Here is a 22,890-nt window from a genome sequence, read left to right on the forward strand (position 1 = left end):
TGGGGAGGTGATCGGAAGGGGGTCTGAGGGGGATCTGAGGGTTTGGCCGAGTGATCAGGAGCCCACACAGGGCAAATTAGGGCCTGATCTGATGGGTAGGTGTGCTAGGGGGTGACAGGAGGTGATTGATGGGTGTCTCAAGTTGTGATTAGAGGGGGGAAATAGATGCAAGCAATGCACTAGCGAGGTGATCAGGGCTGGGGTCTGAGGACGTTCTGAGGTGTGGGCGGGTGATTGGGTGCCCGCAAGGGGCAGATTAGGGTCTAATCTGATGGGTAACAGTGATAGGGGGTGATTGATGGGTAATTAGTGGGTGTTTAGAGGAGAGAAGAGATGTAAACACTGCACTTGGGAGGTGATCTGATGTCGGATCTGCGGGCGATCTATTGGTGTGGGTGGGTGATCAGATTGCCCGCAAGGGGCAGGTTAGGGGCTGATTTATGGGTGGCAGTGACAGGGGGTGATTGATGGGTGGCAGTGACAGGGGGTGATTGATAGGTGATTGACAGGTGATCAGTGGGTTATTACAGGGAATAACAGATGTAAATATTGCACTGGCGAATTGATAAGGGGGGGTCTGAGGGCAATCTGAGCGTGTGGGCGGGTGATTGGGTGCCCGCAAGGGGCAGATTAGGGTCTAATCTGATGGGTAACAGTGACAGGTGGTGATAGGGGGTGATTGATGGGTGATTGATGGGTAATTAGTGGGTGTTAAGAGGAGAGAAGAGATGTAAACACTGCACTTGGGAGGTGATCTGATGTCGGATCTGCGGGCGATCTATTGGTGTGGGTGGGTGATCAGATTGCCCGCAAGGGGCAGGTTAGAGGCTGATTGATGGGTAGCAGTGACAGGGGGTGATTGACGGGTGATTGACAGGTGATCAGGGGGGATAGATGCATACAGTACACGGGGGGGGGGGTCTGGGGAGAATCTGAGGGGTGGGGGGGGTGATCAGGAGGGGGCAGTGGGCAGGGGGGGGGGATAGAAAAAAAAATAGCGTTGACAGATAGTGACAGGGAGTGATTGATGGGTGATTAGGGGGATGACTGGGTGCAAACAGTGGTCTGGGGGGTGGGCAGGGGGGGTCTGAGGGGTGCTCTGGGCGATCAGGGGGCAGGGGGGGAAATCAGTGTGCTTGGGTGCAGACTAGGGTGGCTGCAGCCTGCCCTGGTGGTCCCTCGGACACTGGGACCACCAGGGCAGGAGGCAGCCAGTATAATAGGCTTTGTATACATTACAAAGCCTATTATACATATGTGCAGCGGCTATCCGGGTGCTAGTAACCCGCCGGCGCTTCCGAACGGCCGGCGGGTTACTACGAGCGGTGGGCGGAGCGAGTCCCCGGCAGCTGATCGCGTCACGAATGACGCGATCGCCGCATAGCCACTCCCGCAGCCGCCCCCGCCGATGGGCGTATTGCGGTCGTTTGGGCCCGGACTTTGCCGCCGCCCATCGGCTGGGGGCGGTCCTCAAGTGGTTAACAATTTTAGCCCTTTGGACGTTGCTCCTACGTCCAAAAAGGCTGCTGTCGTGCGCTCCCGTGCCGTCGTCCATTAGCCCGGAGATCAATGAATGGGATCTCCGTCCCCGTTAGAAAGACCAACAGCTTCTATGAGAAGCCGCGGTCTTTCTGAACAACAACAAAAAAATCACGTCGTCCCTATATTGAAAAAAAAAAAAAAACTGTCGATCTTGTAGCCAAATAATAAAACTACATGTAGATACATTTTTTTTTTTTAACACAAACACAATAAATTACATTTACCTCCCACACCAAAAAAATACCCAAATAAAATGTTTAACTTAAAACTTGAAAAATGTTTTTTTACAACAAACAAAACATATAGTTACTGAAGGGTCTGAACTTTAATATGCATGTTAAGAGGGTATATTACTAATATTTTTTTAATCATAAGCTTGTAAATAGTGATGGATGCAAAACTGAAAAATGCACCTTTATCTCCAAATACAATACAATAACATACATTGTGATAGGGACATGATTTAAATGGTGTAATAACCGGGACAAATGGGCAAATAAAATGTGAGTTTTAATTATGGTAGCATGTATTATTTTAAAGCTATAATGGCCGGGAACTGAGAAATAATAACCTAAATTAATGTACAGCGCTGCGTAATATGTTGGCGCTTTATAAATACAATAAATAAATTAAATAATGAATTTTTTTCAATTTTTTTTTCTTAATATTCCTCTTAAAATGCATTTAATTTTTTTTTAAAGTAAATTGTACCATCCAAAGAAAGCCTAATTGGTGGCGTAAAAATATAAGATATACCGTAGATCAATTCATTATGAGAATTAGTGATAAAGTTATTAGGTAATGAATGGGAAGTGAAAATTGCTCGGATGCATAAGGTGAAAAACGACTGAAGGCTGAAGTGGTTAAACAAGTACTGTATGCAAATATCCCAATTTTCAGAAACCTTACTTTTATACGAAATAATAGATCAAAAGATCACGTTACAGCATTGTGGCAGCAGGTTTAATGTACATGAATGATCTACAACATTCAGCAACAATACACACTCAAAGGATTAAAGTTGATAGTAAATATACAAAATTTAATACAGATACAAAAAGGTGCTACAAGCATAGTAGTAGTAACTGTAATGCAGTTTATATTAAACTGTAAATGGTAGTCCGAGCTGGAAATATATATCAGGCAAACCATATCTGCAAAAAACAATATTCACTTGTTGAAAGGATTTAGTAATGCAAGCATCTGTGCCTTAAGAAAATTACTCTGTGCTGGAGCAGTCGTCCTTAAAGGAAACCTGAGATGAACAGGTACCTTTAAAATGAACATACCCCCGAAAGTGTATGCCGAATACAGGCTATTCCTGTAATTTTGTATTGCTCTCCTGTGTGCATTTTATTCTTAATGTTTTATTTTTATCCTAATCTAATCTAAAATCCAAGATTGCTGCCGTCTGCTTCCGGGTCAGTGTCAGTGTGTAAAGTTCTTCATCAAATAATGTATGCAGGGACGTATAGATAGATAGGTAGATATAGGAAAAAAAAACCTGCAGACATATACACACAGGCACAATTACTTTTACTTATTATTCCTGTAAAACAAAAGACAAGCACAGCTACTGCTGCATTTGATCTGTGTACAGTCATCAGAGCAGTAAAGGAGTGTTCCTGTATGCTCCTGGCTCAGATGGGGAGAGATCAGTGTGTAACTCAAGCGGGGACACTAATCAGCTGGGTAGATAAATAAATGTTAACTGAGCTGTTTGTCCCATCACAGGCACTGCTTTCTGTGATACTGTTCTGTGCACAGATAGGGAGAACACAGGCAGAGAGGGGGGCGGGCTTGAGCTCTGCTTTCATTGCTATATAGAGCTTCCTGATAAAGCAGCTGACTGAAAGCTCCATTGGCGGTTTTTACAGGGGGCGATTACATGCTCACAGGGCAGATCAGAATGAAACAGACAGCAGGGTAAGTGTCTGTTCTCATGTCCCTACTAGTATATAGTATTAATTAAAGCAGGTTGCTTCGTCTCTGGTACACTTTAACTACTTCACTATCTTCCGTGAAAGCAGCTCTCAGTACCGGAGCATTTTTTTGCTTTTGGTACAGCTTATAATCCTTCTGTACTTTTTCCAAAATAGACAATCTTGGTATATTTTTTTTTTCAGAAAAGATGGGGCTTAATTCTAATTTTAAACATTTAATCCCACACATTACAACAAAAGAATAAATCCAAATACATCCTAAAACTTACTCCTCTACTTCTCCCATGCATGGAGATACCAAATACTAATGCTTCGGTCACACAGCCGCTTATCTGCTGCTGGGTGTGGGATCCATTCTTCATTCACACACGCGCCCCACATGGTTGCTGGCATGCATGTGTGACATCACACACACATCCAAGTTACTCTGGCAACCACATGGGCCCGCATGTATGGACAAAGGGCAACTCCCGTAGCAAGCAGCGAATGCGGACAGGTAATGTGTAGGGCACTGGGGGAGGGGCACACTGAGCATTAGGGGGGCAGCATTGGGGGTTTCGTCGCTCGTCCTGATATGGCTCGCTGTTACCAACGCGCACCTGACAGACCATGAAGGCCCAACATCTTGCAGCAGGGTCCAACCGATTTATGTGACCTATTTTGGCACAAAATTGGTTGCAGCATTGATCAGGCATGCACTTGGCGGCATCGGCTTTTATACTATTATTATACTCAAATCGGATTGGCCGACAAGTCACTGGATGTATGGCCTAACTTATTTTTTTTTAAGTAGACATTAACTTAGAGCTTCCTCTCTGCTCTAAGATAAGCAACAGCATAATAACCTTTAAAGAAAAAACATTTCTTTATTACAGCTGATATAAATCTGCTGTTTTTACTTCCTGCTTTTATGGAAGCAGACATAATGTTAACAGCCTGTGCTTTCTAATGAGGTTATTTGCCATCTGCCGTGGCAGTCAGGTGACAGGGAAGAGATCAAATTACTTGTGATTAGACACAAATGATGGGGAATTAAACAGACTACATTTCTCTGTTTTCCTTCTGTCCTGTGCAAGATTTAGGTAAAAGATTTAGGTGGTTTGTAAAAGCATTTAAAAGCAGTTTAAGAACGACAAATACATTTTGATGTAGCTTACCTCAATGACGAAAAATCTTTTTATTGACAAAAGATTTTTATTAGTAGTAGCATAGGCAACACTATTTGCGGATCTCAGCCCGCTTTCTCAGGCCAATAACCGTGCCAAACTAAATGATAGGTTTAGCGAGAGGCTCCCTTTGCTAAAACCTATCGTTTAGTTTGGCACTGTTATTGGCCTGAGAAAGCGGGCTGAGATCCGCAATCTCCTGTGCTTATGGAAAGGCCATTATGGAAGCTAGTTGATAAAAGGTTGTGCTTCAGCTTTAAGGGTCCTATCAGAAGCTCTTGTGTGTACCATGAGCAATAATCCTCTTTTTGTAGCCCCCACCCCCAGCATTGCTACTGAATGTGGCATAAAGCCAGCCGTGCCTTATGTGAAGGATCTCACCCTTTGGTCAGGATCACACAGAGAATTGGTAGCTGTTGAATTTGGGTTAACATACTTCAAATGGCTAAGAAAAGCGTGCAGTAAATCTTAATCTGCTTTTAGTTGAGTTTAGTGATGGGAATTGTTTGCATTAGGAGGCAAATCCTTCATGGTCCCTGCTCGTGTGTAAGTATTGCAGATGTGACCTGTATTTTCCATTAGAGAAGCAAAGTTGTAAATTATGCACCATGGATACAGATGATTACCTATGTCACGACTGATTAAAGTTCTGTCTCTTCCTCTGTTTTTATAACTCACCCTGACTTTCCATGTCCTAAGGCCAGTAATCAAGTTTTGAGAAGCTTTTTGCTGAGGGCAGACCTTGCCTATTTTACTATTGACTAGGTTTTATGTCACGTCTTCCATAACTAAATTACCTGTCAAGAATATTTAGAGTCCAACTCACATAAACCTGAGGATCATTCTAGATTAAGAAGTCTACAGATGGAACTTTGTGATTCCTTTCTGGAGTATGTATGTAAAATGTAACCCTTGACTGGCCAGGACATCCTGTCATGACACTTTTTTAATACCAAGTGTTTATGTACAGCTGCAATTGCAGCGAGTAACTTATATTTTGTCAGCCCCCTAACTGCAAAGGGAGCATCAACGACATTTAAATAATTGTGTTGATTAGGATTGTGCAAATTCTGCATGACCATTTATGCAGGTGGAAAAATGGACCAATGGATTCCTGTCAATGTAGAATTTGGTGCATTTGCATAATTCTAAATCCATTCAGAATTATTTGCATCTCATTTACCATCTCTTACTATTCCTTCAACGTGTTTTCAACGTGTAACAGCAACATTATTCATGGAACACATTTATATATATATATATATATATATATATATATATATCTTACAATGATTTCCGTAAACTGGTACCATGGATGTCACTGAGGCAAAAACCTTGACCCTTTTTGTTTTTAAATTAAGAAATTACCTGGATTGTATGTTCTGTAGTGAATTTCAAAGTCTGTAATTGCCTGTTGTAGTGCATATAAAAGTGGGAAAGAAGGCTATTGCAAGTGTAAAGTGATTCTAAATGCTTCTAAACAAATCTTCCACTGGCTATAAGACGTTTAAGTACAAACTGTTGAAAGGTAAGTTACTTGCCATTTTATTTTTGTGGTAAATGGTCTAAGCTGCACACTAGACTGAAAAGAGGTAAGTATGCAGAATGCCATCTACTCATACAGATATCACCTGACTGGTTCTCTTTAGTAATAGGACTGTGTCTTCTACGTGCTCCATATTCATCAGTATTACAAGATATGTAACATGGTTCCTGTCTTGCTTTATTCTTTATGTTCTCAGGCTATTCCAATGAAAGCAGTGGATAACGTTATGGACGACAATATTACAGGTGATTACCATTTTGCAATGAATGGGAAATCCTTTGCAGTCATACTGGAGCACTTTCAAGACTTGCTTCCAAAGGTACAGAATAACATATTTTAAGTGATTGGAGACGACTGCATTCTGTGTGAACACGTCCTCAGTGTGTTCTCTCCTTCCAGCTTGTGTTACACGGTACAGTGTTTGCCAGGATGGCACCTGATCAGAAGACACAGCTGGTAGAGGAGCTGCAGAATGTTGAGTAAGTAGAACTTTTTATCCATAATTATAATTATTTTAGACCACTGCATTCTCACTGAATAGCTGATATGAAATGTCTGTTCTGCAAGTGCAGGGGAACAGTACAAGTATGACGTAGTCCCCACAGGGCAGGGAGACTGCATACTGTGTAGCATTACCACCTTTCCAGTCCTGACTGCTGTCACTAACCTAGATGAAAGGGAAACATCGCACACCACTCTCCCATTCCTACCAGGTACAGGACCGAGCACAACCAGGCCAGACAGCAATATCTGGCCTCTCCCATACCAATAAATACGGATTGTTCTCTCCAAAGATGTGGAGCGCCTCCCACCATCCCATGTGCAAATTGGCCAGGGATTGGGAGAACTTTGCTCCCATCGAAGTTCCACATCTTTGGAGATAAAACCTGCCAATAAACATAAAGTAGCTATGCGTCAAAAGAAAATCAACCGCCCCCGGTAAGGAAGGATCTCAGCGGGGAAGGAAATGATGAATGTCGGTCCAAATGATAATTCAAAGCTTCAAGGGCCTTGTCATGGGGGATAGATGAATATAACGAGAGCTTCTTTTTTTTTTTTTTTCTTCTATGACTAAGGAGCAAGCTCCGATACGCGTGATATATATATACTTATTGTCTAGTATTAATGATTCTTAAATAAAAATTGGACTTTTGTCCATCCAGTTGAGCAGACCTTCTCCTCATTCCATTTGCTGTCACTAACACTGCTCTGCTGAGACCCACCAAGTCCCCCTTAGTCGGATGGGAATCGAACTATGAATTCTCCTACCAAGCCTCCTCCACCTGACCTCTTCCTCGTCTTGGTATCGGCACAAAGGCCACGCAATGATCAGAGCAGACTGCCTTCACTTCTGAACCCGGAAGTCCAAACAAATCCTGAGGCTCAGTAGAGCTTAGATGGCAGCAGCTTACACTGCTCAGATGGAAAGGTGATCACCATTTTATAATACAATACAATAACATTTGTAAAGCGCTTTTCTCCCACAGGACTCAAAGCGCATAATAAAACGCTGCCATGCCTATCAGACTTGTCTGGTAAATCTGCTTTAAAACAATCCTGTAAAAGCCTCTCCAGAGCTTTAATGAAAAGGTACCCATACAATACATCGATTTCCTTATGATTTACAGCAGATTCGATCACTGTGATCAAATCTGCTGTGAAATCGTTAACGAAAATGTTGACCAATCAACCAACTTTCATCCGAAATCGAGCGATTCAGTTGATTTATCCATGGGGAAAATTTTGCTCGATCGCCAGTGGGTTGTGAGCGCGTCGTTAGTGGCGTTCGATTCGGCGGCAACCGACTCAGCAATATCACCTGTCCACCGCTGCGAGTTCCCGGGTCTGTGCTGTCCCATTCTCCGGCTGGCCTTCTTCTCCATCTCCTCTTCACTTTCTTTCCCGTCCTGTGAGCAAGGAAAGTACAAGCAGTAGAGCGTCCTCTACTGTTTAACTTTCAGCTTGTCACAGGACAGGTAGTGAAGATGGAGAAGAAGGCCAGCCGGAAAAAGAGACAGTACGGACCCGGGGACTCGCACCGGCAGACAGGTAATAGCATTGCTGCTGGCTGGGGGAGGCGAGGCAGGCAGAGGCATCTCCACAGGTTATGAATCTGTGTGCAGTGTATGGGCAGCCAAAAGATCCCTCTATGATCAGATTCGATCAGAGAGGGATCTATCTGTTGGTCGATCTGGTTGCAATCGACCAGTTTAAGGCAGCCTTAAGGTGTGTGTGGAATTTTCTATTCAGAGAGATGTAGGCACCCAGGTTTTCAGGTAGATAAGATAACTGCAAAAATGAACAACCAGTCAGCTTAATTTTAGACAAGACAAGACAAATAACATTTATATTGCGCTTTCTTCCTTGCGGACTCAAAGCGCCATTTAAAATATAAATTTTAGTTTACTGAAATCAGATACGTTAAAGCGGGATTGTCACCATAAAAATCAAATTTCAACAGCAACCGGTCTGAGAATATTAAGTGATAAAGATGCTAATCCTGCATTCAAAACTTTTTTTCTGCTTTTATGGTTAGGAGTTATCACATACCTTAGGAGCACTGGCCCTTTAAATGCCATTGCCAAGCCGTTGCATGCTGGGAGTCTTTTTATCTATAATATATTCCTCCTCTTCCTTTTATTCCCCCTTCCTTCTAATGACATATGACAGTGCACTTCCTAGGTTAGACCTCAATGGGAGTATCTGAAGAGTGAAGACTCTGGGAGGAGGGCGGGTAACGATTAAACAACTGGCAAGAGGAGAAAAAACGAGGGAGGGAGGAAATGTCAGGAGGTCAAAGGTAACCAAGATGGAAACTGTCTAGAATAGGTTTCTCTGCTTGTCCTTTATAAAATTCACAGGAATCATAATGTGGACAGTGCAATACACCTGTTATGTAAGTAGAAATAGTATTTATCTACTTATATATGTGTTTTTTATTTCTAGGTTTGCATGGGTGTTACTTTTTCTTTAAAGTGGACCCAAATTAAAAATACAAGATTTCAGAAATAAAATCTATTTTCTAAATTATAATAATAAATAGCAGCCTTTTTTCAGCTGCATGATGACAAATATAAAATATTTTACATTTATTGGAGGAACCCCCTCCCTTCCTTTCATATTGCCGGGACAAAATCTGGCAAATTGCTGGAGTAGATGGTGTCTGGCAATGGAGGAATTGCTAATGGCTGCCACCTGTATAACTCTAGTTATGAAAAGAGAAGGGTGAAAAGCATGCACTGAAATGCTCATAGGCTTGAAGGAGTGTTTATTTATCTTTGTATGTGTCAGAGTGGTGCAACTAAATATTTTGAATTTAAAAAAATGTTTGGTTTGAGTCCGCTTTAAGTGAATGGCCTTTGTGACTAGTTGTTACTGTAGTTGTCTTACTGACTAATAAATAAATAAATAAATACTGACTAATCCCTTCTGTTCAGGCAGGGTACAAGCCAACTTGCCTTTATACTATATAGCACAGATATGGTTCTTTGCAACATTACCTTACAAACACGGATCAAATACACAAATCTCATGCCGGTGGTGCCTGGAAATCTGATGAATTCCATGAAGGCAACTCAAATGTTATGATTGATCAATCAGTTAAAAGCATAATTGAGAGCACTGAAAAATCCTGATCAAGTTGAACTGTGGAATGATTTTGTATCGATTATTTATTTTTTTTGTTGTACCAATTCTATTATTATAAACGAATCAGTCAAAGATCAGTGCCGCCAAAAGCATGTCCTACCGACAATGCGACCAGTTTCGAGATGAAATTGTTTGCATAAGTCGATCGTACATTCTGCAAGATGTTGGGCTGACTTGCTCGATTGGGTGCGTGGTGGTAGCAGCGTGCAATTTTGGGACGATCCACGAACGCAACAAAACCCACCGGCCTGCGGTGCATGGGCAACCAACAGATCTCTCTAATCAGATTCGATTAGAGAGAGATTTGTCTCTAGGCCAAATCTGCCCAGTATCGCAAGATGCATGGCTACCTTCTGGAGAGTTGGAGAGTTAATCTGATCCTGATGGACTGGAGTCTTTAATGAATAGGTGGCAGAGATTTGCAAATCTTACTTGTGACATATCTGATTGTTAGGTTTGCTAAAGAAAAAGAAAAATCTGTGAAATGGCAGTTTTGCATTTAAAATCGCATTCTGCACCCAATGTGCAGTCTTTGTATGATCAATCCAGGACTAACCAGATCTTTTACAAATATTCTACATTGCATCTGTGACTGTAGTTGCATGACTGGCATTCACCCACTCCATATGCAGAGTGCGCGTTGGAGCATGTTGGCTAGATGCAGAGCAGACATAGTGCTGATGAATTCATAGCTACCTCTTCTGGCTCCAACTGGCATCTTTGCTTCTCCCCAGCATCTTATGAATTGGATGAGAGAACTCTAAGCTCACGGTCATGTGACTGCAGTGAGTCTGGAGCTGCTGGGGATACTGGAAAATGCAAGCTGGGGCTAGAGAGGTAGCTATGCATTTATCAGCACAACCCAACATGCACTTTGCATAGGGGGGCCCCCCAGTGGCATACGCTTGTTTTACTTCCTTCTAATTGGTCACCAGAAAGATGTACCACTGTGCAGCTAGATCCTCTAGTTATTGGTTCTAGATTGTTAGGAGAGTGTAAAGTCATCATTGTGACCTTGCTGCAGCAACTGGGAATTTTGTTGTGGGTAGTGTTGACACCAAGTTGCCAACTGCGTAAGAAGCTTTTTTTTTTTTTTTTTTTTCCTTTTTTACTTCTGTTGCAAACATTGTTGATGGTGGAATATGAGGTCACCTATAGTTCAAGCCAGATATTTCCTGTGTTACTAGTAGCCACTTCTCTCTTCATTATTATGAAATATAACTACTTCTCATTTTGTATTTACAGCTACTACGTTGGTATGTGTGGTGATGGCGCAAATGACTGTGGAGTAAGTACATGATGATCTATGCAGCCTATTTACACTTTCAGCCACGTGATGTGCTCTGCTGCTTTCCTGAGGCCTGAGTCCAATATGTCTCTTGTGATAGGAACATATCCGAGTTATGTCTAAAGACTAAAATCTAATGCATTTGTGATTTGCTCCTCCCCTTAGGGATACAACAATGCAACTTTTGTTTTGTCATAACAGGAATACATGGTAACCTTTTCATGGGGTTTTTCATAAAAAAAAAAATTAAAAACTTACATAATAGAACCTAACTGTTCCTGCGTCATCCACTTTCCCTGTCTGTCCGACCGTTGCTTTTTTGTACTGCGCATGTGCGCAGTACAGACAGCCGTTGGGATGTGAGGTAGGGAGCAGGGTGGCCGGGTGCGCATGCGCGGTGGGCAGGCAGGTGCGCTAGGCTTTTGCACGCGGCGGGCAGGTGCGCGTGTGCCCAATGACTGGCGGTGGCGTGGTTGTATCTCAACCTAGAGCCCGTTTTTAAATGGGCTTTGGTAGAATAGTACAATCATAAAAGCATTGCCTGACGTGTGTTCAATTGCCCAAAACACCATTTCATTGGAGGCACAATTCACATTTCTTCTAAGCATATGCCATTTAGAGCGATTGTGCTGTAGACCGCACACTACTGTCCAGACTAGGTGTGAATAAGTTTCCTGCGTGAAACGGCCATCACATATGGTCCCTTGTGCCACTGCACCCACACTTGGTAACCCCTATATCCTTACATTGTCTGCTACATATCCAACAGAGCCCTCTTCCAGCGGTGACGGTGGCTATTGTCAAAGCAATTCTACCATGCTTTGGAACACCAATAAAGCCCTCAATGAACGACCAGATAGTGCATGTCTTTCCTGTTTGAATACATATTTATAAGATAGTGGCTGAATAGTGTACTGGGTAAGGGCTCTGCCCCGACACAGGAGACCAGGATTTGTATCTTGGCTCTTCCTGTTTAGTAAGCCAGCACCTATTCAGTAGGAGACCTTGGGCAAGAGTCCCCAACACTGTTATTGCCAAAAAAGCGCGTCCTAGTGGCTGCAGCTCTGAGACTTTGAGTCCGTCAGTAGAAAAGCGCAATATAAATGTTTTGTGTTTTTTTTGTGTGCGTTTTTTTTATTTTAACTGCTTATCAATTTAGATCATGGATTCTACATCCTAATTAATGCTGCTGTAGGTTTTAGGACAAAGACTCTATGTCCCCCATTAAAAATCACATGTGCATGATTGTGCACAGTCCTCTGTTAAAAGAATGCTGCTAGCAAATGGCAACAATTATTCAATAAAATTTAGCAAAAAAGTTATACAAGTTAAAAAAAAAATGAGTGAGGTCTCTATCTATCTATATTTATCCACAGTAAAGGTTTAACCCCAGCCTAGCCTATTTACACCTTGTTAACCCTCTTTATACACTTGAAATCGATCGCTAGGGTGACAGTGTGGGGCCTCACTGCTCTGTAGAGGCATTGCTCTGAGGTTGCCTAGTGATGCTTCTGTACATCATTAGGGCCCGTGAACTGTTGCCCTAGCAAACGCATCTGATTGATGCAGACGCGCAGACTGGGGATAACTGTGCACCACAGCTACTAATAAAATAGGCACATGTAATTATGAGTTAACCGGGAAGGGACAAAGAATGTATTTTTGTGTTTATAACTGTGGGACGTGAAAATTAGGCAGGGTGAAAAATGAAAATATGTGCATTTTCTGTTTTTACACCAAATTTTTCCCTGTAGCATGACTATAAAATAAGTTTTGTGAAAAAATATTAGATGCCTAATGGAAAACAAAACAAAACAAAATATATATCAATAATATGGTATAGGTAATTTAAAAAGTTACTGCTGCATCAAAGCGGCACCAATTTGAGTGTCAAGTGTCAAAAATGTCAGGAACCTTAAAGAGAACCTGAACTGAAAATAAAAAGTCAAAATAACCATACACAGGTCATACTTACTGTCACAGGGCCCCTAGTGGCCGGATCGCACAATGCCTTCCAATCGGTTTCTGCACACAGACCATGCAATCTGTGGTCGCAATCTGTGCGCAGAAACCGCTGGGAATTTGGCAGCAGGCCGACTAGAAGGGTGCCTGTGAGTTACTGTAAATACAAATTACACACTATTTCAGGGTATAACTGCCACCGCCTCTGTTACCATGGGACAGAGGAACCCACTAACTGACTCTAGACCTGCAAATAGAAAACGGTTAAACACACTCTATTTTATCTAGCCATCAACAACAGTAGCGACTCTGTAGAAGCCCTGGTTCAGTTTGTGCGGCTGAATAATAGGGTAGCTGAACAAATAAGGGACGTTAGCGTTGTTTATTAAAAATGCAATATAAATAATATATACAGAAAATCGTTAAAATGAACAATTATAGAGACAAATAGCACAGTATAAAAAATAAAAAGGGAAGAAAATACGGATACTATGGCCTCAATTCACGGAGCATTATCAAACGTTTATCAAACACTTTATCAAATGTTTGATAATTTACCTCATGGGTAAAATCTAATTTTAAATTCACTAAGGTGTTCTATATTTATCGAATGTTTTACCGATAAAACGTTCAACAAATATATAACACCTTAGTGAATTCAAAATGAGATTTTACCCATGAGGAAAATTATCAAACGTTTGATAAAGTGTTTGATAAACGTTTGATAATGCTCCGTGAATTGAGGCCTTAGTTTGTGGAAATGTCCTTTCTGGGAAAACGCGTAAAGTTCCTTTGTTCAAGAGCAAAGTTCAGACAAGATGGCCGCCACTGTTCCTCAAAGCGGCAGCATGCTCCCAAGAGGATGGAATTTGGAAGAATGAGGTCTGCCTGCTGGCAATGTGCTTTTGATGAAGCTGGTTCAGGGGTGTGGCAATGCCTGCCCCCTCTGAATTACAAACCAATAACAGTTCAAGTCCTTGGAGAGAAATTTAGGTTTTAACTTATAAAACGCTGTAACTCAAAACTGATAAATGCCACATTTGCACTAACCGATTAATATTCCTCAGATTATGACAATTCCTATGACATCAGACTTGATTAGGGCAGAGGATTCAGTTCCTGAGGAGTTTAATAACTGGTTGTAGAGTACCCCTGGCCCCCCAAGGCTAGTCTCGAAAGATTCAGCAAGACGCCACAAACCCAATGATACAACTCTCATAATTATCCTACATACTATATTCCGTAAAGATGCAAAAAATCATATACAGGATGTTCTCAAAAAATTAAGATACTGTGATAAAGTTCATTATTTTCTGTAATGTACTGAAACATTAGACTTTCATATATTTTAGATTCAAATACACACAACTGAAGTAGTTCAAGCCTTTTATTGTTTTAATATTGATGATTTTGGCATACAGCTCATGAAAACCAAAAATTCCTGTCTCAAAAAATTAGCATATTTCATCCGACCAATAAAAGAAAAGTATTTTTAAAACAAAAAAAAGTCAACCTTCAAATAATTTTGTTCAGTTATGCACTCAATACTTGGTCGGGAATCCTTTTGCAGAAATGACTGCTTCAATGGGGCATGGCATGGAGGCAATCAGCCTGTGGCACTGCTCAGGTGTTATGGAGGCGCAGGATGCCGCGGCCTTTCATTGTATGCCATTGTAGTAGGCTTTCATTGTATGCCATTTTTTTCCCTCAAACAATTTTGTTTTCTATGAATTTTAATGGGAAACAAAGAAAAAATAGAAAAAACGTGTATTTTTCAGTTTTACCAATTCCAGTTTAAAAATGAAAAGTGCTACTGTAGATAAAAAACACACATTTTTTTTTGGCTATTCTTACCGCTTATCACAAAACTTAGATTATGTTCCGGTCACAATTTATGGTGAAGATATTTGATTCTGAAATAATGCTAGAGTGTGTTTTTCACTATGAAATGAGAAAATACAAGTATTTTTAATAGTAAACATCAATCTCATTACCTCAGCAAACTTATATTCCCATTCACCAATTAGTCCTGCATCAGATAGTGCCAGAAATGTGCACAGGAGCAAGCCCAATCCTGCACAGCACTGCTTCAATACAGGTCAGTAGATCTACTGACCTGTGGCTTAAGCCCCATCTACACGATACGATTCTTTATACGATTCGATTACGATTCTATTTACGATCTGATTAAATCCAACATGTCCGATCAGGATTCGATTCGATTCAATTCGATTTGCCATTGCAAAACAATGGCAAATCAAATTGAATCGAATCGAATCCTGATCGGACATGTTGGATTTAATCGGATCGTAAATAGAATCGTAATCGAATCGTATAAAGAATCGTATCGTGTAGATGGGGCTTTAGATGAAGTCCCAGAGGACGTATATCTACTGACCTGTGGACGAAGTGGTTAACAGTGAGCCCAGCAAAGGCCCAGCCCAGGCCCAGCAAAGGGAGCTTCCCTCACAGCTTGAGGCCAGACGGCCTGACTCCGTCAGCAGCAGAGAGAAAATAAATGCTGTACAGGATCTTCTCAAAAAATTAGCATACTGTGATAAAGTTCATTATTTTCTGTAATGTACTGATAAACATTAGACTTTCATATATTTTAGATTCAAATACACACAACTGAAGTAGTTCAAGCCTTTTATTGTTTTAATATTGATGATTTTGGCATACAGCTCATGAAAACCAAAAATTCCTGTCTCAAAAAATTAGCATATTTCATCCGACCAATAAAAGAAAAGTATTTTTAAAACAAAAAAAAGTCAACCTTCAAATAATTTTGTTCAGTTATGCACTCAATACTTGGCCGGGAATCCTTTTGCAGAAATTACTGCTTCAATGTGGCATGGCATGGAGGCAATCAGCCTGTGACACTGCTCAGGTGTTATGGAGGCGCAGGATGCTGCGGCCTTTCATTGTATGCCATTGTAGTAGGCTTTCATTGTATGCCATTTTTTTCCCTCAAACAATTTTGTTTCCTATGAATTTTAATGGGAAACAAAGAAAAAATAGAAAAAACGTGTATTTTTCAGTTTTACCAATTCCAGTTTAAAAATGAAAAGTGCTACTGTAGATAAAAAACACAAATTTTGTTTGGCTATTCTTACCGCTTACTATTGAAAAAGCCTACTATTGAAAAAAACAATATATATTTCATTTCTGTGTCATAAGTAGGGATAAAGTTATTTCTGATTAAATAGGGACATAGCTAAACTGTCAAAACTGCTCTGGTCAATAAGTTGAAAACAAGGTCTGGATGCGAGGTGGTTAAACTGTAATATCACCCACTTGAGCCATAGGGAAACATTGACATTACCTTGCACATTCAGTTGTAACTGACAGCTGCTGATTTATAACTGACAGCAACTGGTATATTTCAGTTCTGACAAAATATTGTCAGAACTGGAAGGGATCACTGTAAAGCTGGCCACTAACGGTCCAATTTCTAGCGAAAAATCGTTCGAGCGATCAGAAATTCTGATCGGACGAAAAATCGTTCACTACACCATCAACCAACCAATCTTTGCTTCCTATCTATCACGACCACCAAGAAAATCCAAATTTTCGTTCATAGAAAATTCATTCGGGCGACATTTTTTTCACTCGTTCATAATCGATTGTGTCCACCAATGGAGATTATTTACAACCAATCCGATCAGAATTTCTGATCGCTCAAACGATTTTTCGCTAGAAATTGGACCGTTAGTGGCCAGCTTAAGAAAAAAATGGTGAGCTTTTGAGAGGAACTGACAGTGAGGTTAGTATGTAATATTCATTTGCAGCTACATCATGTGTTTATTTTAAATAATTTTCCTCGCTTCAGGTTCCCTTTAAGGTGTGAAAACCGTGCAATGTGAACCAGTCAAGGTTTTCTAGCTAACTTTGAAATAGATTTGTTTTTCATATTAGAACTGAAGTACAGAATCCGATTCTAAAATGTTTTTGCATATCCGCTTCCACAAAAAGATAAACTTCCACCACAAGGGTCCCCAGCCTTGTATGAAGTACAACCAGATGAGCAGGAAACCAACTGATGTAGGCGGTAGAAACTGCAGCAGCTTGGCTTTTATGTTCAGGTTAGGATTCCATAGCAATTGCACCAAAGGAGAACATGACTACAAGGCCACAGCTGTTATTTTTGTGTGAAAAACACACACTCAGGAGCCCACAGCATTTATTTGGGTAAAATTGCCAATATTTACATAACTTGAGTGCAGGGTTAAAATTACACGAACACTAAAACTATGAAAACCTTTAGGGCTCATTTACATACAGCACCCCCGGGAGTGACGCACAACGCAGAACCATGCAGCTCTGTGTTGCAATGGACACAAGTCCTTAAGTGTCCTTTTCTTATTAGAAGGGACGCTGAATGGTTATCCCTTTTTCTTTAGCTCTAGCATTTCAAATACTTTCTGCCAAAAAAGGTTGTTAGTTGTGCCTCAGCCTACGACAATCAGTACATTACATCTGGAATGGAGTAAGAGTATGTATTTTGTATGTACATGTAGAGATCACTTGCATTTATTTCTTCAATCACCAACACAGAATCCTCTCTTTACAGGCACTGAAGAGAGCCCATGGTGGGATATCACTTTCAGAGTTAGAAGCATCTGTAGCATCACCTTTTACCTCTCGAACGGCCAGCATCAAATGTGTGCCAAATCTCATACGGTATGTCAGAATTTATGAATTCATGTAAAAAAAATACAGTAAATAGTATTGATCTAGGGGTATTCCATTGCTATTCATTCTTTAAACGCACACATGCTACATCTCATCCTTCCCCCTGAAACCCTGGTCCCATATGCACTATACAAACCTGCATTCCCATTATGCATCCATATCTTGGCTCCCATTAATGGTCTGCATGTTGCTATGCCAAAGTATTTATTACTGAGTCAACCTCATAGGTAATGTGCTGAAATCCAATAGTTCCCCATTAATTTTGTTCTTTAAAAAGCTAAAGGTGGCACCATCATTGATGCTATGTTCCTTTTGGTTACAGAGAAGGGCGCGCAGCACTTATCACCTCCTTCTGTGTGTTCAAATTCATGGCTCTGTACAGTATTATCCAGTATTTCACCGTCACCCTTCTATATTCTGTAAGTATTGCCTTTAATATGTTTGCTTGGTAGTCTTTCATATTAATTAGCTTTCTTACAATCTGTTCTTAAAGCAAATGTGAAGTGAGATTAAAATAAAAATTCATATACTTACCTGTGGAGAGGGAAGGTTCTGGATCTAATAGTCTCTCTCATGGTCCTCTTGTTCTAGAGCTGTCGCCCCCATTCTAATCTACCACCACAGGAGGCTTCAGAAGGTTTGGGAGCGCGAGTGCTCCTGAAGATGGGCGGCTCCATACTGCTCATGCACAAGTGCATTTCAGAGCGTACACGCATGCGCGGTACGAAGCAACCCATCTTTGGGAGCCCTCAAGCTCATAAGGCCTTCAGAGAATATTCAGAGCTGTATTTGGCCAATTGTTCGAAAGGCTCCTGTGGGGATGGCACAGCTGGAACGAGGGGACCGTGAGAGGAATGGGAAGGCTCTATGCCCAGTGCCTTCCCTCTCCATAGGTTAGTAACTTTCTTTATTTTATTTCATTTCACATTAACGTTAAAGTACTACATATCTCAGGGTGAAAAGACTACTTCTTCAACAATTGTAGTGATGTATATAATGTAACTTTTACGTGCACTACATCTTAGCAGAGCTGCTCAGTTCAAATGTTCATTCTCATCTTATTTACAAGTGTTTTAAGACTGAGTCACAGCTGTCAGTTCTCAGAGCACAGCTGCTGAATAGGTTGGTAGCTAAGCTGAGAGAGAGGAAGAGGTATAGAAATGTAAAGGAATGAGTGGAGATATAAAGGAGGGAGGATAAAGTCTGCGCTTTCAATTTTTCTGAATGAGCGGTCAGGAAACCGGATTCCACTGCCCACCAGTGCGTCGCCAGCCCCTCTGAAATATCCCTGATCACGGCTGTGGTCACATGTTTTTACCCATGTGCAGGTATGCTCTCGCACCTCTCTCAAACCCGCTTATGTAGCCGAGACTTTTCTGCACTTTTACAGCTCATGAAGACTTAAACTGCACAAGCTCAGAAAGCTCCGGCGACAGGAGCACAATTGACAGGCACGGGATTTTTCCGAGAGGCAAGCGATGAACTGGAGGGCAGCAGAACTGCAGGGAGGAAACACATAGACTTCTAGGGGCTGGAAGGCAAATAAAGCCTTAACTGTTCCCTTTCAGCTCGAATGGCAGTTAAGAATTTATACAGCAGAGCTTCATACACATCCTTTTTGAAAAAGTAAATGCGGTTTTAATTTTGTGATCTCTCCAATACAAAAATAAATTGTCTGAAATTCGTAGTAGTTCCCTTTAAAAGCTGATCTTGAATTTAGAATTTTTTAATAAAGGCATTTGATGTCTTTCTGCTTCACTTGTCAGATGTGCAGTTTTTATGTAATTATCCTAAGAAATCTGTAAATAATGCATTTTAGAGATAAAAAGCCAGTTCAGAATTTCATATCTCCCGCAAAGGGGAAACCATCACAGAAGGGCCACAAGGCAGTAGACATGAGAGATGCCAAATTAATTGGTGCTGTTTTGCCATAGCACAGGGGCACAACTAGACTGATTGGGAACCCCTTGCAAAAAAGAAAGAATGGAGCCCAGTCCATACTCGCCAGATTTCACCCCCCACCCAAGTGCAGCCAATGTGTGAAAAAAAAAAGTCTTCAAGAGGGATTGTCGGCCACAAAAAAAAAATCCATTTAGCCACAGCCATTGCCGTGGAGAAAGCTTGTCATCCCCTCTCCTACCTTCCTGCTCCTCACTAATTGGCTAATGGCGTGTACACATACCATAGCGCCGCAAACGACTAGTCCGTCAGACTCTCCCGGAGTTAAGGTCTGTACCTGCAGGTGGGGAGAGGGAGGAGCTGGCCCCTGGACTACGCCTATGCCTTAGATGTCTTTCTGAGGAAGCAGATAAAGTCCCACCTTCAAATTCACCACTTGTACTACAAGCAATGATTTCTCATTCACAGGACTGACTCTAGAACTTGCAGTCTTTTGTCATACATATTGAAAACAGATTCTGTCAAGATAAAACTTTAAAATAGATCTTTAATTAAAAAAGTTGTATTAGTGTAGAGGTGTCTAGTCGCAGTGTTGGTCTTTGTAAAACGAGTTTTTCTTTTAAATTGAAATATTGCAAAATGTTAGCACTGTATACTTGCTGCAACAGAACTTAAAGAATTGCTTCCCTGTTTGTTTTTTTGGTCTCTTAGATCCTCAGTAATTTGGGAGACTTTCAGTTTCTCTTCATTGACCTGGCAATTATATTGGTTGTGGTGTTTACAAGTAAGTCTTGATTGTGTATTAATATTCTCCTAGTCTTCTGTTCTGAAGGGGTCTAGTGATAAGCATTCAAATCGATTAGAATCCTAAGCAGGAAGTGTTTTTTTATTGGTCAGTGGGTAAACAGGAAAAACCTGCTGGAAAATTGGACTGTTCTGCCTGGGTTCCTGGTTTTAGTGTTACGACAGAGTAAAGTAAGCTTGGCAAAGAGGAATTTTTATTTTTTTCTGAAGTTTAAACAAACTAAAGCTGGCAATATCTACTCCAGTGCCACCTCCCCTTCGAGCTGCAGTCGCAGCTTCTTAAAGGACATATGAGGTAAAAAAGAGCAGCAATCGTTATTTACCTGGGGCTTCTTCCAGCCACTAGATGTCTTCTGAGTCCCTCGCCACAGCTTCGGTGCTCCCCACTGGTAGCCTGTGAGACTTGTTGGCGCTTCTGCAACTGCGCGGCCGCGAGCAAGTGCACCCACTTAATCGGGCGTGTACTGCTCCTGCACAGGTGCAGTAGATGCCCAATGATGTAGGCACACCTGCGCAATTGCAGATCCGCCAACAAGTCAGCGAGCTTCACGGATGGGGAGCACCGGAGCAGCTGCAAGGGACTCTGAAGACATCTAGGAGCTTGAAGAAGCCCCAGGTAAGTAATAATTGCTGCTCTTCTTTTTCACCTCGTATGTCTTTAAGGACCAGACATATCGAGTCTTTACTTCAATAAACCTTGGCCACCGGTGACAAAAGATGAAGCCCATGGTGGGCTAGAATTTCAAGAGAGCCCTGGCACTGCTGGATGTCCTCGCGGGTCCCTTCCCCCAACCACCCCCTGTTTATTGAAATGAAGACAATCTTACACGTTTTAGTTATGCAAGAGTCAGCTGGTGCCATAGTTAGCAACCTATCTGCTCACCTGTTAATCATTATGCATATGAAAATCCACTCCCTTGGCAAAACCACTATGGTGGTTTTGCTCAAAGTATTACCAAATATCTGTGGCTACAGCAATGCAGGTGAGGGTGGCCATAGATCTTTAAAAACAATTTTGGTGTGTGTGTGTGTGTCTGTCTGTCTGTCTGTCTGTCTGTCTGTCTGTCTGTCTGTCTGTGTCTGCGTGCGTGCGGTATTTCAGACGTTTAGTGACTTATGGGCACCACAAAGGTGAGTTACTTACCCTAGCACCCGCTGGCTCTTGCATAACTACAACAGAGGTATTTTATCATATATATCAGTGGAAACATTAGAGAAAACACCTACCCAGCTCTGTTTCATTCTTAACTGCTCAGCTTGCTTCTTAACAGCTTTGATCAAATTCCCAACTGAGCATTCAGTCTGGCTTTGCTCAGGAATCATTATAGCGGAGTCTGTTCTGCATGATGTCTTTTCAAGCCTGAGCCTGCCCCCTTGTGGCTCTGCTAGAATGACTCGGCTATAAAAATTCCTGAGCAAAGCCAGACTGAATGCTCAGTTGGGAATTTGATCAAAGTCGGGGATTTTATCTAAGCTGATAAGAAGCAAGCTGAGCAGTTAATGAAACAGAGAGCAGGGTAGGTGTTTTCTCTGTTTCCACTGATATATATGGTAAAATACGTGAGGGTGATTCATCTCTGGTTCCCTTTTAAGGGCGCTTTCACACTTATTTTACAACCTTGGTCCTCCTGATCTGAAGTGTTTTTAAATTGTCTAACCGCTCTAAATTTATAATTTAGATACACTTTAACAAGTAGAATTATGGCCTGAGCAGAATTCTGCATCGGTCTGCAATGCAGGTAGTCGTGCGTTTTATATAAAATGCATGGCACCATTGTTGCTCTTTGTTGCAATGTTGACTCTATTCAGCTAGACCGAATAGGACATCACTGCATTGCATGCAGAAATGCATGCAGCAGTGCATGATCAGAATATACTAATGCACTGCACAGAAGTGTGTCCATCAGTCAGTGTTCCTATTGTCTGATGTCCCTGCATATTGCAGACTAACTGGCTGAAATCTGCAACAACACTGTGTACCCATGCCCTTTTCCCTGTCCATGAAATTACCCAGAAAATGTGCAAGAGTTAGAGGAAATACACATAGTAGGCATTTGAAGGTTAGATTGACTAGATTACACACCAAAATGTTTATATATAAAGCTTTTATTTTGTTGTATGGGAAGAATGGTATGTATGGCTCTTGCATGTGTCTGTTTTATTTAGAATTCACTTTATTATTTTTGTTCCCCTTGTGTTTTTAATAAAGCATTCAGAGTTCAGTTTCCAAATCCTGCCAGTGAGCTTTGTGCTAGCAGACACTGGTATAATGTCCTCGGTGCCTCAGGCATTCATCTGGCAGAGCTTCTCATTCATGTGTGCTGCTTCCTACAGCCTCAGACAAGCTGTAAAATGCTATTGTGCTTATCCGAGTATGTAATGACTACTTCTGTACTG

The 22,890-nt window shown here is 41.4% G+C and overlaps 1 protein-coding gene across 3 annotated transcripts in view; it reads left to right on the plus strand.

Moving 5' to 3' along the window:
- Positions 1 to 22,890, plus strand: part of ATP13A3 (ATPase 13A3) — a 176,932-nt gene that overhangs the window by 144,024 nt on the left and 10,018 nt on the right. For all 3 annotated transcript variants that reach the window (XM_068281156.1, XM_068281159.1, XM_068281157.1), the window contains exons 22-27: positions 6,394 to 6,516; positions 6,597 to 6,676; positions 11,091 to 11,133; positions 17,669 to 17,778; positions 18,113 to 18,209; positions 20,401 to 20,473. In XM_068281156.1, coding sequence (XP_068137257.1) covers positions 6,394 to 6,516; positions 6,597 to 6,676; positions 11,091 to 11,133; positions 17,669 to 17,778; positions 18,113 to 18,209; positions 20,401 to 20,473 — 526 coding nt within the window. The remainder of the gene's footprint in view (positions 1 to 6,393; positions 6,517 to 6,596; positions 6,677 to 11,090; positions 11,134 to 17,668; positions 17,779 to 18,112; positions 18,210 to 20,400; positions 20,474 to 22,890) is intronic.

Source organism: Hyperolius riggenbachi, chromosome 4 (genome assembly GCF_040937935.1).
Source record: "Hyperolius riggenbachi isolate aHypRig1 chromosome 4, aHypRig1.pri, whole genome shotgun sequence".
Taxonomy (NCBI): Eukaryota; Metazoa; Chordata; class Amphibia; order Anura; family Hyperoliidae; genus Hyperolius; species Hyperolius riggenbachi.